Source organism: Lagopus muta, chromosome Z (assembly GCF_023343835.1).
Source record: "Lagopus muta isolate bLagMut1 chromosome Z, bLagMut1 primary, whole genome shotgun sequence".
NCBI classification, from domain to species: Eukaryota; Metazoa; Chordata; class Aves; order Galliformes; family Phasianidae; genus Lagopus; species Lagopus muta.
In genome coordinates this window covers 74,802,086-74,821,033 of record NC_064472.1, presented here as the reverse complement: position 1 = coordinate 74,821,033, position 18,948 = coordinate 74,802,086, and the positions used below count along the sequence as shown (strand labels likewise).

General features: G+C 46.6%; 1 protein-coding gene across 1 annotated transcript; it reads left to right on the top strand.

Moving 5' to 3' along the window:
- The first annotated feature begins 43 nt into the window (after positions 1–43).
- Positions 44–13,670, top strand: POLR1E (RNA polymerase I subunit E). Its single transcript, XM_048931823.1, has 12 exons — positions 44–204; positions 281–384; positions 993–1,069; positions 3,103–3,188; positions 3,978–4,033; positions 4,421–4,565; positions 6,325–6,432; positions 6,852–6,948; positions 7,662–7,795; positions 9,242–9,323; positions 10,175–10,306; positions 12,604–13,670. The coding sequence occupies exons 1-12, from the start codon at positions 144–146 to the stop codon at positions 12,761–12,763; spliced, it is 1,242 nt and encodes a 413-aa protein (XP_048787780.1). The 5' UTR covers positions 44–143; the 3' UTR covers positions 12,764–13,670.
- Positions 13,671–18,948: the final 5,278 nt, after the last annotated feature.

The window sequence follows — 18,948 nt, the reverse complement described above, 5'->3', positions numbered from 1 at the left end:
AATTGCGCCTCGAGCGGAAGCGACGTGATCTCACCGCGTCGGCCGGAAGTGACGCCATCACGCCGCGGCGGCAGCCAACGAGCAGCGCGGGCACTTGGGCCGTGTGGTAAGCGAGCCGGGCGCGCTACTGCGAGCACCGCGCTATGGCCGCCGCGACGTGGTGCTATCGTGGGGACCCCGAGGAGGAGCAGCCGGCACTGCTGGGTGAGGAGGGCGCGGGGCTGGGTTAGGAGGCGAGCAGCGCCGGGGCAAGGCTCACGGCCTGTTTTTCTGCCCGCAGTGACGTTCTCTAATGGGCGGCTGCAGCGGCCCGACGCCGTGCGTTTCTCCCTCTACCGGAGCAGCGATGTGGCCAATCCCCGGAAGAAGAGGCGGAGGATCCTGGTAAAGCCTGGCGGTCTGGGCGGCCCCGCGTGCCTTCTCACGGGATGTGATCGGCGCGCGGCAGCGCGTTGTTAATTTCTGCGGCTGTCCGCATGCGTGGTTCAGCGGACGAATAAATGATTTCTGAGCCAAAATCCTCAGGGGGAATATCCTATGCCCGAGTAGAGACGCAAATACTTAAAAATGTGTATATCAGAGCCGTTTGTGCCAGCTCTGTTTTCAGCTGGCTAATCATAGCCACCACATGATACTAAAGTTTTGAATGCAGCGTGGAAAACTGCTGTAAACTGAGCTCCCCTGCCTTCTAATGATGGCTTTCCACAGTTCTTTGTCCTTTGGCACATTTTGATATCCGTAAGGCTTGTTTTGTAGGCTTAAAGAAGCTTTAAGTAACTGTGTTAAGCAACCTAAGGCATTGCAGTTAGGATCTGAAGCTGACTAATAGATAATGCTCTTTTCTATTGATTCTTTCACACACTGGTTCCGCTGCTTTAAGATATGCTGGTTGTGGCAATGTCAAGCTTTGTGTCACCAGAGAGGATAAAGTTTGTGCAGGGAAATATGCACTTTCAAATAATGTACTCAAGTAATTTTCCTTTGTTTTTCAGGTTTCAGAAACTGAAAGGCTTTCATATGTGGGGAATAACTTCAGCAGTGGAGCTATGAAATGTAACTCTTTATGCAGGTATGGGTAGCTGGCAACTCTGTGGCAGAAACAGGGAGGTGAAGGCAGAGGAACTGCACAAATAAAATATTTTTGTAGCCTTCTGTAAAGCTGGCTGATGAGTTCTCGTTGAGCCCATGGTGTGAATGCAGAGGATTTGGGCAGTAGACATGCGCTCCTGGCAGCTGCTTACACATAAGTGGAGTATAGCTCTGCTTGAGAAAAAGGTGGGAAGATGTCTGCACATAGCTGAAACCTAGGGACAGCAGCTTTATTCCTTCTTAATTGCCACGATCAGCATTTTTTATTCAGGAACCCAGTGGATTATTAGTCACCATTCAACTTGGGGCCACAGTACAGTAGTGCTGTATGAATTAATAACTTGTCTGTGCCTCATGCTGTAATTGGAAGCCTTGGTGAAATGTCCAGGTTTACGAAGGTGATCTCTATGGCCTTGAGGCAAATCCCATGAATTTGTGAGAATTATTTTGTATGGGAGATCTTTCTCATCCTCTGGTAGAAGAACCTCTTGAGTAGGTGGAAAATCAACGTAAAACCATCTTACTTTGTTATGTCTAACCTGCAAAGCTGTGAAGTGCTTGTAACGTGTGTGTCAGGCTCCTGTTAGCAAATGCTGTACCCTGTGAATGTGCTCCACTTGTCCTGCACTGTTTGGTCATGGTTTATCTCTACTCTGACTACAGGGACTTCTTAAAGTGGGGTGACACAATGAAAAGTAAGCAGAATTACAGAGAACTCTTAAGGGGAGGGACTTCCAGCCATTTAATGTCCTTGTGTTTGTTCTTTTGAGAGGGTCATGATATGGGTTATTAGATATTTCTCTCCAAATTGAAAATATATGGTGAGCTGTTCAATGAGAGAAGAACGGGCTGCAGAATCAAGACCAGAGAGAGGTGGTTAATAGCTCCATGTCTGAATGGAGATCAGTGACTCCCACAGTTCAGTAGTGAGGCCAGTAGTCTTTAATGTCTTAATCAGTGACACTGACAGTGGAGTTAAGTGCACCCGTAGCAAGTTTGCTGATGGCACCAAACTGTGGGTTGCAGTCAACACACCAGAGGGATGGGATGCCATTCAGAGGGACCTGGACAGGCTTGAGCAGTGGTAAACTTCATGACGTTCAACAAATCCAAATGCAAGATCTAGCACCGGGGTTGAGGCAACCCTCACTACCAATACAAGCTGGGGTATGAAAGGACTGAATGCAGCCCTTTTGAAAAAGAGCTGGGAGTACTGGTGGGTGGGAAGCTGGACATGAGCCAGCAATGTGCCCTCAGCCCAGAAAGCGAACTGCATCCATTTTGAGCTGCATCAAAAGATATGTGGCCAGCAGGGTGAGGGAGGTGATCCTGCCCCTCTACTCTGTGCTGGTGAGAGCTCACCTGGAGAGTTGTGTGCGAATGTGGAGTCCTCAGTACAGGAGAGACATGGAGCTGTTGGAACACATCCAGAAGAGGGATACAAAAAGGATCTGAGGGATAGAGCAGCTCTCCTATGAGGACAGGCTGAGAGCTGAGTCTGTACAGCCTGGAGAAGAGACAGCTCTGATGTGACCTGGTAGCAGCCTTTCAATATCTAAAGCAGAGCTACAGGAAAGAAGGGGACAGACTTCAGCAGGGTCTGTGGTGATAGAAAAAGGGGAAATGGCTGCAAGCTTGAAGAGTGCAGATTTAAGTTGGATATAAAGAAAAAATCTTCTACAGTGAGGGTGGTGAGGCACTGGAAGAGGTTGCCCAGAGATGTGGTTGATGCCCTGTCCCTGGAGACCTTCAGGACAAAGCTGAGTCAGGCCCTGGGCAGCACGATGGAGCTGTGGTGTCCTTTTAAAGGTCCCTTCCATTTTGTAGGGATTCTGTGAATCTGTTCTATGATTCTGTGGTGAGGAGCAGCGCAAACTGTTTGGGTTTGCTCCTCTGAAGTGTGAAACGAGAAGGATTTGACTTGATTGAAATTAACCTGTTTTGGAGATGGCAAATTCATTTTTCTCAGCTCTGAGTCTGTCACTGGTAATCATTTGCACCTGTTCTCCCCAGGTATTTTCTTGGTGTTTTAAACAAGGATTCTGGGCAAATGGAAGTCTTCAATGCTGAAATATTCAATATGCAACCCTTACTGTCAGGTAGGACAATTCTGTATTTAACCCTGGCATCAAGGTCACAGCATCCTGGAAACATGTATGCATTCAGCAACTAACTAATAGGCTACTGACAGCATTGCCCTCTGTTTCCTCCTACTCTTATTTCCTCATTTCTGCTGTACTGTCTTAGAATGAGGGAAGGAGGATGCTTCACTCTCTCTGCACCTGGGGAACAGCACAGCATGAAAGAAGAGGGAAGGAAGGGAGCAAGATCATAGCTGAAATTCAGGGAAGGGGTTAAGCAGAGAGTTCTGGGGTGGGAGGGTGGGAATACCAGGTTTAGAAAAAAAGTTGTCACTGCTTAGAATAATTGCAGCCTTCTCCTGCTGAGGGAACCTTGGAAATAATGAAGTCATCAGACTGAGTCATTTGATGGAGGGGGGAAAAAAAAAAAAAAGAGAAGCTTTTCACCAGCAGAACTGCTTTTTATTACAGAATCTAGTTGAAATAACCCTAAGATTATGATCTTTAAGAAACTGTTTTCTTTTGTGGGCAGTAGGAGTTTAGTATTGCTGCAATCTGTGTATTACACTTTCAGATTTTGTAGCAAAAATTGTCCTCTTTTTCCCTCTTTTTTTTTTTTTTTTTTTTTTCCTTCAGGTACACAATCTTTTGTATTCAATGTATTCTTTTATTAACAAAATCCTGTAGAGAAGATCCTGAAGTGGAGTACCTAGTCCTTCTGTAATGTTCTAGAGCTGAACGGGTACCAAATACATGCACTTTCCTGCCTGCTGCAAGCCAAGCATACTAATTTTTATTCTTTTGTAGATAATGCAATTCCTGATGACACAAGGGATTATCAGAATAAATCCTACAGGGAAAAGGTAAAGTTGAAACCCAGTATCACACTCTGCTGTAGTTATCCAGCGGGCAGCGGTAGATATTTGTCTGAGGCTGAGATGTTTGGTTGCTGCAGGACAAACTTTGCAGGGTTGGCGCTTCTTGTGTGCGTTGAAAGTTTTTGAGGCAGCATGTTGTTAGTGTCTAGCTTAGCAGTGTTTTCCTGACTACATTAGGCTTGTCCACAGTGCCAGGCAAAACGCGCCCTCGTGCATTTTTTGTAGTATGCTTGGGTTTTACCCAGTGGTGTGTTTGAGATTACTGTAAAAGTGTAAATGTGGAACAAGCAGTGGCTATCTGGGTATTCTTCCTTCATGCAAAGTGTCTGGAGTTCAGCAGTGTGTTGTCATTTGCTTCTCTGTTATGCACAGGTGGATTTGTGCATTGAAGCCTTTGGTACCAGCAAGCAGAAGCGAGCTCTGAACTCTCGGCGAATGAATGCAGTGGGCAATGATATTCTGAATACAGCTGTGACAAAAGCAGCAGCAGATGTGATAGATGCAAAGGGGGTAACAGGTAAGAATGTTGTCTGAGATGTTGATGAAGGCAGTCAAAATTACCTTCTTCCTGTCCATTCCTTGCCAAATATGGCAGGAAGAAGAAAGGTGTTTTCCTTGACTAAGAAGGTAGGTGGTTGGTTTAACTGCTGAGATGGGCATGTGTTGAGGAACTTGCCAATTTTTATTGGAAAAGGAGGTGCTTTTTTAATCTGTCTGGGCTTAGTGCGGGCGTTGCACGGGTGAGGGAAAGCTCCTGTGTTATCAGTGTCCATCGCTGCCTGTTTTTGTTGGTGTTCTAGAGATCCATGGACTACCAACATTAGATAGTAGATCCATTGCTCTACCAACATAAAATTCACCTGGCTTGAGAAGGGTCACTAATTAACTGTTTGTTCATTAACAAAAGGTTCAGAGGTTCAAAAAGGTTCACAGTGTATGGAAAATGGTCTAAATAGTATCTTTTGACTTAAGCAGTATCACAGCATTTTGAGTTTGGTTAGTCCAGTAAAGAGGAGGCCACAGGGAGGCTTGCAACAGTCCACAGCTACCTGAAAGGGCAGTCAGAGCCTAACCTCTGCCAGCACTGTAAGGCTTTACAGAAAGTGTTAGCAGCAGAAGTTGCAGTAATCTCCAGGCTGTGGGAGAGAGAGACTTGTTGCCTTGAAGGGTAGTGCAGTTCTGTGACAGGTTACAGGGAGGTGAATGGTCACTGTTCTTTAGGTGATCTCCAAAGCCTGTACAAAGCCAGGGCTCCTCTGACGTAGTGCTGGAGGCAGTCCTAGTCCAAACAGATAGCTGGACTTGACACCTTTAGAGCTCCCTTCTTGCAGTGCTTGTGGGATTCTAACCTGCGTTAGCTATGAATGGGAGAGACATCTGCTGACTATCATCTCTCATCAGCTTTAGAACTCTATCCCTTGTGTTCCATACTCCATGTTTGCTGTGCTCAACGAATTTCTCTGGGCCAAATGGATGTCCATTGGGACACCAGGTGTCAAAACAATGTTTTTACACACTGTAGAAACAAGAGGTGCTGTTGTACCAATCAGTTCATATTGGAGCACTTCTTGCCTTGAATTTTTTTCTAGTCTAGGGCATTTCTGAATCTTAAGTAGCAGAAAGTTCACAGAAGTGATTCAAGAAGCACTTGGAACACTCTCTGAGCAATACAGTATGAGATTTGTGTGGTCCTGTACAGAGCCAGGAGTCAAGTTGGAGTTGATGGTCCTTGTGGGTCCCTTCTAACTCAAGATCACAAAATCAGTTAAGTTTGGAATAGATCTCTTAAGATCATCTGGCCCAACCATCAACCCATCACCACCACGCCTGCTAAACCACGTCCCTCGGTGCCACAGTTACCCATTTATTGAAAGCCCCCAGGGATGGTGACTCTACCACCTCCCTGGGCAGCCTGTTCCAATGCTTGAGCACTTTGGGAGAAGAAATTTTTCCTGATATCCAACCTAAACCTCCCTGGTGCAACTTGAGACCATTACTGCTCATTCTGTTGCTGAATACTTGTGAAAAGAGTCCAAGTTCACTGCAACCTCCTCTTGGGTATTTGTAGAAAGCAGTAAGATCTTCTCTCAGCCTCCTCTTCTCCAAACTAAACAGTTCCAGTTACCTGTTCTGGAGCAGGGGCTATCAACTAGCATTAATCCAAAGTCCCCATTGAGTTGGCTTGTATTTACAAGAAGTCATGGACTTTGATTGTATTCTTTATGGCTTTGTCTGCACGGTCCAAATGTTGTCTTCTTTTCTTCTTCACTCCAAAGCTTTGATCCAGGATGTGGCCCAAGATGATGACCAGAACATGTCCATTTTCCTACCACCATGTCATGAAGATGCTGACAAACCAGAAAACGTTTACAAGTTTGAGGACAGTATCTTTTTCTGAGGCAGTGTGATCTCCATTGCCTGTAAACTTCCTTGTTGGTAATCTGGCATGTGGGAGAAAGTGCTGCTAGGCATGTGACAGCAGAGCTGAGCCTTCAGTTCTGTATTCTTCTTCCTTCCTATAAAGAGGGGGATACTATGCCTGCCTGCTGGGAGCCATTCAGCTAAGCATAGCAGTGAGGCCAAAAGTATGAGAAATTCTTTGTGTTTGAGCCACTATACTTCAGAGACATTTGGTTTCGCTTGCAAGTTCTGTTGTCACATCCTGCTGATTTATAATTTTCTTCCCCACTTCCCTGCCCCACACCTCCTATAGCAAGAGCTGACAGACTATATCTCACTATGAGCTATTCAGAACCAGTAAAGAAAGAAGGTCCTCGTGTTTTTTTCTTTAAAGTCCATCCAGTTTTGTCCCCAGCAGAATATGAAGCATTGCAGAATCCAGCAGCAGCTTTTGTTAACATCACTCCAGAAGAAATCACCAAGAAAACAGAAGAGAAAAGGTAATACTTACACAAGCAGCTTTTTAATAGCTAAAATAGCTGGCGTTGCGAAAATGTGGTTCTTCTTACAGGCAGGATGGCAGCTGTTAGCAGCTTTAACAGCTCCACAGTATGGATAGTTACAGTCTCCAGTCCAAAGGGAAGACATTAGGTCCAGCCATCTCTGCTTACCTTTGGAAGCGTGGAGGTGTAACGTTATGGGAGAAAAGGTGCTGTGCACAACAGTGCAGTTGTCCTTTTAGGAACTGATTATAGGGAAAGATAGGGAGTAAATCCAAAGTGTGGGATGAAGGCAGATGCCTAGGTATGGGGCCACAGATCTGTGCTAAGAATGACATGCCTGTGGCTGAGCACCACATACTGTCGTAACTGGAATTTGGTGTGGCTTTGCAAACAGACATGGACTTGTGTTAAGTCCTGGTGCTGAAGTAAGCAGGTAAAGCACAAGCAACAGCTCACTTTCACTGCTTCCCTTCTGTGCCTAGGCAGAAACTTGTGGTTTCTGCAGTGCAGGGATCTGTGTAGTGCCACAAGCAGGAATGTGCTGACTGGTGGACAAAGAAAATGTGCACACAGCATTAGTATTAGTGTCCAGGGAACTATTCTAACCTGAAAGAGCTGTGCATTGAATTTAAGGGTGTGTTGTGTATGGTTCTAATAAGTAGCTAGTCCCTGATTCTTTGGTCCTCACGTTTCCTCTCTTTCCTCTTCAGCCATTGCTCCTTTGTCTTAGAGGAGCTGAAGTTCCTGCCTGCTGATGAGAAGAGCAGGGATCGCAAAGCTCGATGCCTGTGGTTTCTGGACATCCTTATTAAGTTCAGCTTTCTGAAAATCATCAAGAAGAAGCGTAAGAGAATTTTCAGCTGTTCCCCTTTTCAGCTACTTGCTGGGATGTGGTTTGTAGATACTATCGTAAGACATACTGAAGCTACCTGGAGTTACCCGTTTGATAAATGGCTACCTGCAGCAGTTGCAGTTCAGCTTGTTTCATGAGGGCCAATGGCATCCTGGCCTGCATTAGAAACAGTGTGGCCAGCAGGAGCAGGGAGGTGTACAGGGATTGTCCCCAGTACTCAGCACTGGTGAGGCCGCACCTCGAGTGCTGTGTTCAGTTTTGGGCCCCTCACTACAAAAAAGACATTGAGGCCCTGGAACGTGTCCAGAGAAGGGCAACAAAACTGGAGCACAAATCTTATGAGGAGTGGCTGAGGGCACTGGGATTGTTCAGTGTGGAGAAGAGGAGCTCAAGGCAGACCTCACTGCACTCTGCAACTTCTGAAGGGAGGTTGTGATGAGGAGGGGTTTGGCCTCTGCTCCCAGGCAACAAACAGGACCCGAGGAAACGGCCGCAAGTTGTGCCAGAGGAGGTTGAGGTTGGACATAAGGAAGAACTTTTTCTCTCAGTGGTCAGGCACTGCAATGGCTGCCCAGGAGGTGGTGGAGTCACCGTCCCTGGCAGTGTTCAGGAGGCATCTGGATGAGGAGCTGCAAGATCTGGTTCAGTGCTTGTGGCGGCAGTGGCGATGGGAGGGCGGTTGGACTGGATGCTCTTGCAGCCCCTTTCCAACCTTGTGATTCTGTGATTCTATGATGAGGGTCAGTATTTCCATGTCAATGTGGAGTTTTAGATCTGCATGTGCTGGGATATACAAGTGTCATTCTTTTCAGTCCCTTTCTAACTGTCACACATCAGGGTCCTGCTGTGAGATCCTATCTGTAGGAGACAAAATAGCTTAGATCTGAATTTGAGATTTTTTTTTCACTTGTTGATAGTTCATGGTTTCTGTACCTAAAAACACGTTTTGTATTATCAAACTTTACTCCTGAGCCAGGAGGCAGGAAGCTATCAGCATTCTCCCTCATCTAGCCTCCATTTTTTAGCTGCAAGAGACATACATACAGAGTGCAATCTTTAGGTGTTTCTGTGTTCTCAAGAAAGGGGGTTCGTGTCAGACTTTGCTTGATATCTCAGTGTGTGAATGACAGTCTTCAAAATGTTGCTTATGAAATGGCAGGAACTGCTTTTCTCAAAAGCACCACACAAATGTTTTGGTTGAAGTTTTCAGGACTTGCTGTATTTCACAGACCTTGTGCTCCTGTTTCTTACAAAAATTCCAACGTTATCATTTTCAGTGACAGGGAAGATGGGTGAGGGAGGTGAGTCTGTCTGTAAACATCTTTCTGCATGGGTGGAGATGCAGGAGTCATCCAACAGGAATTAGTCCAGAAGGCTTGAAATGGATGTGAAAATAACTAGTCTTGGTGCTCACTGTGAAACCCCTTTCTATCCTAGATCCGATGGGTCCTGAATGCCCTCACATCATTAGCAGGAAACTCATGAAGAACTTCACTTCACTCACCTACAACAATGGCAGGTAAGGAGCTGTGATTGCTTTGATGTTATTGATGTTCAAATGGTGTGGAATACAGCTTGAAGGGCCACAGAGTCATTATCAAATAACACTGCACCAAAGTGGAAACAGCAGAAGCTTCTCTTGAGTTGCAGACCAGGGCAGGTAGAATATTCTGTTATGACTGGTGTTCATCCATGAAAAATGTAACTGGGAGAGGCAGAAGCATGTGTGCATAAACAAGCCTGTGCCTGTGAATTTAGCCAGCATCACCAGGCTGACTTTATCAGCAAGAGTGAGAAGAATTATAGCTGTTGCTTCAATGCATTTCCTCAAGAATCCAACAGCCTCTGCACAAAACAAGCCTAACTGCCATGGTTCAGCCATCATACAGCTGCTATTTGCTGTGAACCAGACGTTAAGAAGAAAGTTTGAGTCCAAATGGGCCAGAGGGAGCATTTGTCTGTAAAGACTCAGACCAGAGGTGAACAGTCAAAATAAATGTTTTCAGACCTGCTTTGTGTGCTGTGTATTTCAGGTGCCATTAATGGTTGCAGTGAGTACCCTAAGCTCAGCTTCACATTGCTGTCCTCTTGCCAGTGTGCCTGGGAGGCAGAAGTGTCAGTAGATAGTGATTTAATCAGGTCTGTAAGCCAATAAACGTTTCCACTTTTGAACAGAAACAGGCAGTTGGTGAGGAAGACCTTGAAGGCCCCTGTGATCAGAGATGTGTGTTGCTTAAAGCTCTTTTCTCATGCCTAGGAAATGCTTGTCATAGCTAACTGGGGCTCCATTTCTGCCTGCACCTCATAAATGGTTGTGTTTTGGGTTTGTTAACTCTCTGCATTTCATCTGTTCTCACTCTTGCTGTTTAGTGTTCAGAATTTAATCTCTGCATCACTGAAGACTAAAATTGCAGCATATGTCATTGCATTGGCTCTGCACATTAAAAACTTCCAAATAGACCTCACTGTCCTGCAGAATGACTTGAAGCTCCATGAAAGCAGGTAAGTCATATTTGCTCACACCTGTTAAGATGCCTATGGTTCTCGTGCAAGCAATCTGTGGGAAGAGAGCTCTGGAGCCTCTTCTGTGCCCAAATAGTGCAGTGATACCTGCTGTGAGATTTCTAAATTGCAGTTGGACTCTGTGTTGAAGTTTTAAATTCGAGCCCTGCTACGTGTAATGGGGTGGTTAAACAACTCAGAGCTTTGAAAGGGTGCTTTTCACAAAGCTGGTCAGGTGCACTGTAAGGCTTTTCATCTATTTGAAAGTGGGAAAACTTAAGGCAGGCAGCATCAAAATGGCAGAAAACCTATCCAGGTGCTACCCAGTGCTGTTTCTTGTCTGCCAAATCACGTTGTTCCTCACTGAGCAGTCCCGTGTATCCCTTCTTTCTGCAGAGATCTTGTGTCAGCTAGTTATCAGTTTGGATGCAAGTACAGATTTGTATCCAACTGTAGCTGGAAAGCTAGGAACAGATTTTCTGTCTCCCAGGCAGATTGCAAGCATGTAGTTGCTGCTCCTCCCCTGGTGTGGGACTTTGCAATGTAATTTCATGAGGCTCTGCTCACATCATCTCTTCAGTTTGTCAGAGTGTGTCTGGATGTCACAGCGCTCTGGCTGCTCCTCCCAGTGCCAGCTCAGTGAAGGTGAACGGGTAGAGAACAACTTGCAGTGTAAGCATCCAGGCAAACAGTGCTTGTCATGTTCAATTTTGGGGAAGTTTCTGCCTAGGCTTAACTTTTCTGTGGAGAAATAACGTTTCTCCTGCCAAGTGGTGTCTCTGTGCTGCTAGCTGCAAGACGTGCTTAAGCCTGCAGGTGTCAGGCAGAGCCTGACAGCTCTCTGGCACTGAGAGCTCTTCCACTGCAGTTTGCACTATAACATCTCTCTGGCTCCTGCAGAATAAATCAGGAATTGGTCAGAACTAATCAGCCAGCCTGCTGAGCTTGCTGGGAAATCTCCCAGCAGACATTAGCTCATCAGGCAGCTTGTTATTTCTGTTTGGGAGTGGGTCGGGTGGCCCTGTTGGTAGCTGCTCAGCTCTGTTTGATAGGGTCCCAGCCTTTCCTGTTCCGCAAGTTGTGGTGACTCTAAAGACACTTGCTGCCTAGCTCCACTGCATTTATCTTTCCCACTGGGGTTGTTTAGAGGTGATGCAGCTGGGAAGGAACGGAAAGGACAAAGCTGTGAAAAACACTGTGAAAAACATTCTAGAAGCTGGGGCTTCTCCTAGAAGGATTTAATTTTGAGATTCTGGGATAACTGGAAGTTATCAGAGCTGTTAGCTGCCTCTTGTTTTTTTTAAGCTCTATAGTCAAACCTGTTGCAAAGATTTCTGGGTTTTGCCTCCAGTTCTGTTCTTTGTTGCCTAATAGTGGCTTTAACAGTGTAATCTGGTGTTGGTTTTCTATACTTTTTAAAATTTTATTGCTTTGCAAGTAAGCTTTTCAATAAAAGACATTTTTGGCAGTTAACACCAAAGTTTTTTGCTTTTAAGCGCTGTACTGGAGCTGGGAGCATAGACTGTAGCATGGTGGTAAGAAAAACAGTGAGGGAAGCAGCAACCTGTTGGAAAAAATGAAGATGAGGCGTCTGGCTAAAAGCCATTTGATTTAGCCTTGGAATGATCATGGCTTAGAGTGGGAGGTTTGTTTGAATAGCACCAGATACCTCTTGCCATCTGAATCTGTTTGTCTTTCAAAGATGTGAAATCAGCTGAGAGGATTCTGAGATGTGTCCTCATGGTCCCAGACTGTCATGTCCTTGCTACATTTGCTTAGACATGCTTTGTTCTGTGTTTGACAAGTCTCCAGGTATGTTCTGGCCTGTGACATCTTGACCAAGCCCTACTTAGTACAGATCTCAACCAAGACCTTCCGTTCACATCCAGGACTGCTGTATTTCAGCAGTTAAGAGAAGATGCTTCCTTTGTTCTAGGTTCTCTCCATCCTGTCACTCATAGTATAAGATTCTATTGGGAAACTAGTACAGGTTGCTTGCTTTTTTTTTTTCTTCCAAGCCTGCTGTACCCTGAGTAAGGCACCATGGGTTTATAATACTCTCCGAGGTGCTTGTGTCCAGTTTGGTGTTTTAGCCTCTACAGCAAGGCTCTGCCTTGTAGTCTTTAAATACTTCCGGCTTATGTTGTCGTGGTTGTGTTGAGATGCAAGCAGACATCCTGCTTGCTTCTGCCTCTTAGCTTTTCTCTCGAGGTGAAAAAGCTGTTTCTCTTTTTGCAGTGTCTTCCTCAGAGGACCTCTCTGCCCCAGTAACACAGTGTTTTCCTGTTGTTTTCCAGGATGATGGACATTGCAAGGGCCATGCGGTTGAAGGTCTCCAAGGCAAAGGGGATGCCAGGACTTGAGAATGATCAAAATCACAAGCTTGGCACCCTCTCTCTCCCTTTGCCTGTGCAGAAAGCCTCGGGAAGCCAGAGGAAACGCAGAAAGATTAACTAAAAAGCAGGGGTGAAACAGTTTCATTCTCAACAGTTATTCTGCAGATGCAGCATCACGGGGATGCTTCTTCTCTGTTGGATTTGGCTTTCCAGCATCACAGCACAGCCCCGTTGAAGTCTCTCAGTTGATGGGAACAGACGTTCCACAGAACCACCAAGGTTGGAAAAGACCTGCAAGATCACCCAGTCCACCCATCACCAACAGTTCTCCCTAAACCTCATCCCTCAACCCAAGATCTGCCCTTCCCAGCAGCCTGGCCCCAGGACGTGGGGAGGGTGCAGTGCAGCACAGACAAATGATATGGCACTGTGCTTAATTTGCTAGGAAACTGTGTCAGTTTTCAGAGATGACGATTTCAAAAGACATTATGTGCAGAAACATGCTGCCACATTCCACACATATCAGGGGATGCTTTGTAAAAATAAAATGGTGGAACTGGAAAAAGTCACCTCTACATTTTTTTATTTTTTTTTTAATTAAACTGGACTGTGAAAGCTGGCTACCTGACAGGAAGCCTGATCACAGAAAAATTCACAATCATTTCCTGACGTTGAATTTGTTAAGCAATGGAAAGCGTGGTAGATATAATGTGTCCTGATTGAAAAACAAGAAGATTTTTTAAGAATAATTTTATCTCACTAGTCTGCTGGTTGAACTGAGGCTACAGGAAAAATCTGTATTTAAAAAAAAAAAAAGCAATTGGAGAGTAAAGATGCTAATTTCAAATATTAAGTTTTGACAGTAGGTGAAAGTCCTGATGCTACATTTATAGCTCTGCTGGTTGTTTTCATTGGAGATGTTGATAACAAATACAATGTCACTGAAGAAATGGCTCCTTTGGTGCCCCTGAGAGGCACAGCTATGTCTCTGATTTGTAAGAAGCAGTAAAAAAAATACGCAAGAGTGATTTTGTGTAACTCTTGTCAGCACGTGTGGTATAGCTGCGGATGGTGCCAGCAATGGTCGGTGCAAAGAGGATGTATAAAATCCATAGGAGATGACGTAGCTACCTCTGGTAACTCCAGTTTTACAAAATGTCACTGCATCAGGCATCAAAGAAATGGTTGATGTCATGCAAATCATCATCAAAGCTAGAACTTGGTGAAGTCCAACCGTCGCCAGTTCTTGGGGTCCTTAAAAGTGTGGATGCTGCTGCAGGTCGTCGTCAGCTTCCCTGAAGGAAAGCAGCAAAGTCAGGGTTAAATACTAAAAAATCTTTATGATTCGCCAAGTGAAATCGAGTCCTTTAGGGAACTGGAAGGAAAACTTGTGCCAGAACTTGAAGGTTAAACATGGCTGACAGATTTGGCATTTTTGTTGACTGCTCATTTAAGTGAGTTAAACATGCTTCCCCAAGGTGAGATCGCCTTACCTGTGCTGTGATTCAGACAACAGCACTTGAAATGGGACTTAAATTAGGGCAAGCTCCAGTTGTAGTAAAATCATTCCATGCATTTTGGTATGCCAGCTAGCCACAGCCTTGTGAGCAGTTGTGATAAATTTGAGAACAGATTCCAAGGTTTCCAAACAAATCATTGTTTTTTCGTATATTTGGGACTTCATTTTCAGTTGAGATAAATGCATTATGTGCAGATTTTCAGGTGGAATGCATAGAGTTGTAATCATACATTCAACCCAAAGAAAAATTGGGTCATGTCTCTCTACAAGACTTTTGTAAGCCCTCTCTTACCAGGGAGAAATACCCCTGCTCCACAGGCATGCGTTATTCGTGTCATCACTTTTTGGCAGTGTCAGCTGAAAGTGAATGGCAGAAGTGTCTGCAGAGGTAAAGCTCCTTCTGGGGGGGAGCAGCAAAGCATGGACGTACAGGCACGCCTGTCACTGTGTCACCTCCACGTTACAGGCTCTGCCAGGAAGGTCAGAACTGTTTCTATTCCTGAAAGCCACGGTGGTTCTGTCATGCTAGGATTTCTGAATGGGATCTTAAGGATCCACCAGCACCCAAACCTGCTCTGTGCAGCTCAGGCAGAACTGAATATCAGAGCTATCTCTCTTTACTTATATTTATTTTTAACAGTTGATTTCTATTTGCCTGTTCACTTTTTTGGAGGGAAACAATTCTGTTTCTGCTCTGGCATCTGTACAAACTGTGCACAGGTAGGCATCATTTCTGGTGACAGTTTTCTTCTTGTCTCCTACCAGAGGGAACCATGTTTTCCAGGGACAGGCTGCTGGGATTGCAGTGAATGAGAATGGGAGAGAGCAAATGACAGATAAATGAAAGGGGCTTTGTTATGCCAGCTCATTTCTCCCAAGTGTTCTGTTGATTTGATTGCCGAATTTATTTTGTTGTGTTTCTTGAGTGATGCCAGGTATAACAGTCTCCCAGTTTGCATTTCCTAGTTGTCCTTTCTGCTGCTGATGAAGGCAACATAACTTTCATGGAATCACCACAAGGTTGGGTTGGAAGGGGTCTTGCAGCCACATGAAATGCAGTTTCTCCATCCCATGCTGTCTACTTAACAAGATAATACTCTTAATGAGGGTGTTTTTTTTCTACTGCTGAGAGTGGTTTTCCACTTTGCCTTACACTCATGACAGAGGGAGGCAGTGATTACATGGAACTGCTAATGGCCTTGAGCTTAACCTGTGTGGACGTGGAAGAGGCATTTGCAAGTGAGCCCGATGATGGCAATGAGATACTTTTGTAAAAGCACAGAAGAGGCATGGAGAAATACGTAATAAGAGCCACTGGAAAAGCAGAAGGGGCTCATGAACCCGTGGCCACCAGTTTGGACAAGCTGTATGCCCACGCAGTGTCCTGTCCTCTGCAGTGAACAGCTGCATATGCACACACAGGGAAATGTAAGGAGATGGGGCACACGGTGCTGCCTGCTGCAGCATGGCCTCTCTGCTCCACCTCTTACCCAACCTCCTGCTTACAGCTACACCTGATGGACTCTGCATCCCCTTAGGATGAAACTACCTCCTACTTCATGCTGTCCTATGTGCTTGGATTTCACAGTGTTCCGCAGCAAGAAGGCTGTGCACTGAGCAGACTCAGCAGGTGGTGGATCACCTGCAGCAGCCCTGTGGTGCCTGTACTTCAGTGGGCAGCAGCATGGGGTGTAGGTTTGTGCCCCCACAGAAACATGCTGGAGCTGCACCACATTGAATAGAGAAGCTGCAAAGCAAGCAGGCAGGCAGCAATGGTGCTAATGCTCAACAGGGTGGAAGGAGCATGAGCAGTGCCAGGCTGGGAAAGGCAACCAGGGAGCATGGGTCAGGCCCCATGCTGCAGCAGAATCACCGTGTGCTGTCCCCAGGGTTCCTGGGCAAATGGCAGCAGTCACTATAGATAAGAAGGAATGAAGCCCAGGAGACTTTACCCCACCATCAGGTCCCTAGCTGGTGGCTAAGACAAGTCAGACTCCTAGAAATGTGAGACAGGAGTCTGCCACACAAATCCCACCTCTGCAGGAGCAGCGCCATCCTGGTGCTGCCATCTCACCAGGCCAGGCAGGCAGGTGGTGTGTCACGCTGCTGAGCAGCACTGTGCTCATCCCTCCCTCTGGTCCATCCTAGGATACAGCAGTGAGTTGTGCCATTCCTATTTCTACCACCCACAGAATGGTGAGAGCAGAAGGGGCAGTAAAACAGAGAAGAAGCTTTTAACATCTGCAACTGATACCAAACAAAAATGTACACAGTGGGAAGAATCATTCCTAGCAGATGAAGGCAAGAGAGTACGAGCTAAGATGCAGGCATTGTATTATGCAGAATATTAATGCCAGCTTCTTTATTCCTTTAGATCTGATTGCTAAGGATAATGCCTTTTCCTCTGCCAAGGACCACAGTGCATGAGCAAAGGCCACTGTGTATCTTACTGCACTGCAGTGGAGAGAATAAAAGCAAAGGAAGGTCACTCAAACAAGCAAGAAAGAGGAGACCACAGAGAAACACAACTGCTCCCAGCTGCTGGAGAAGAGGGTAAGCTGGTCATTAATCCAGCAGCCAAGAAATCACTCTCAAAGGGCTGAGGCACACTGAGATTTTTACCTCCTGTGGGTTTCTGGTACACAGTGCCAACTCTCCCTTCCTACCATGCCTGCAGCCTCTCCCTCCCACAGCTCCTGCTGTTGCTCAAAGTGCTGCCTGGGCTGAACAACGATGCTCTCCAAAGCCTTTCTGACATGGGACAGTGCTGGGAGCACCATGAGCCTGCAGTGGGGCTGAAGGCCGCTCCTCCCCATAGCCACCGCCAGCAAACGACCTGGGTGGCAGCCAGCAGGAACTGCAGCTTGCTGAACAAGAGACCAGACCCTGCCCTAGTACTGGGGCAAAGAACACAATGCCTGGTGTGGGGCAAACAATTTACAGCATGGTGCTGATTTATTACCTTGCTTGCAAAAGTTCACTCATTAAGGAGCAGTGTAAAGAAATCTGTCTTCCACCATGACACCAGAACAAGGGATTGGCTCCCTTACAAATGCCCACTCCCTCCTCACAGTTCAAATGAATGCTGTTGTCTGCTATCAGGCACCCTGCTGAAAGGCACAGAAAGGTCCCTGAAGCTTTGCAATGCCGGATGCCATTCCGCAGCATGACCACCAGCAGGGGCGAGGAGAAACACCAGTAGAAGGATAGGATACAGCTGGAAGCTGACAGCACAGCTGTCCTTGTTGCCACCATCATATCTCTGAAACCTCTCTGCCTCGACCACAACCTGGAGTGCCAGTCAGGTAGGTTCACGGCAGCTCAGCCACAGCTGAAGGCCATTATTAATTCAAACAGGTCCTCTTGGATGGATACCCATGTACTGCACAGGGAGGAGGTGGAGTCACCATCCCTGGAGATGGGAGCCAGCCAGCCGTGGAGATGTGGCACTGAGGGACGTGGTCAGCAGGCACGATGGGGACGGGCTGGGTTTGCCCTACAAATCCTGCCATTTCAGCAGGGCACAGCTTGAAAAATTTGTCCTGGAGGTGCCTGCTCACTCCTGCACATGTTCCTGCACTGCTTAGGCAGCAGCATCCTGCAGTCCTTCTGCAGGGACCGAAGACCCAGAGATAGAACTAGCACTGTTACAGCAAAATCAGAAAAATGTAACCCACACCTTGCAGAAAATATTCATTTATATTTTTTGAACTTGAGGTGTTCCTGGACCCAAACGCTTTGTCTTGACAGAGCCTTGCAGTGCAGGGGAGCAAAATCCTCACAGCAGCTCCATCCTGGCCAGCCTTCATCCCACCAGATGTGCTCTGGAGAGGAAGCAGGGGCACTCGTTGCATTAAACAAAATGCTATATTGCAAAGAAAGTCCTGCGTTTCATAACGCTGTGCCAGTGCAAGGCTCCATCTGCTGCTCTTGCCAGTCAAGTAGACTGTCACCATGGAATGACAGAATGGCTGGGCTGGAAGGGATGTTGTGTCCAGCAGCTTGCCACCCCTACCTCGGGCTGCTCAGGCCTCATCCAGCCTTGGCTATGAGCACCCCCAGGAATGGAGCTCCCACACATCTGCAGGCAGCCCGTGCCAGTGCCTCGCCACCCTGTGGGTAAACAATTCCTTCCCCACCTATATTTCCCCTTCTAGTTTATAGGCGTTCTTCCTTGTGCTGCCACTCTCCACCTATGTAACAAGTTGCTCTGCCTCCCACTTAGGTACTGGAAGGTGTTTGCAAGGTGAGAGCTGCATATACAGGCGGAGGAGGCTAACTACACAACTCCAGTGTGCCACCAAGTTAATGGTTCCAATCCCAATCATGAGGTTATGGCAGGCAGAAGGCAGGGGCTGCCAGCAACCAGCCTTCTGTTGAGGCAGGCAGACCAAGCTGTGCCTGGGAGAGAAGGGGAGTAACAGCAAGTGAAGTGAAGTGAAGTTCCCACAGCAGCCTTCACAGCATCTTACTGTTCTGAACACACAGCACTGCGTGGGACAGATCCCAGAAGACGATTCCTTCCAGTTTTGCTTGCCCTTGTGTGTAAATGAAGATTCCTCCCTTCTCAACCCTGAGAAAGCACTGCTGGATGATGCAGCCTTGCAGAGAGCTGGCCAAAGCCTTGGCTCCTTGTTCTGCTGCAGCTCCCACTGCAGGGAACACAGGCCTTATGAGGAGCAGAAGAAGGAGCTGGGATTGTCCAGCCTGGAGAAGAAGAGGCTCAGGGGAGACCTCATTGCTCTCTAACTACCTGAAGGGAGGTTGCGGTGAGCTCAGGGTCGGCC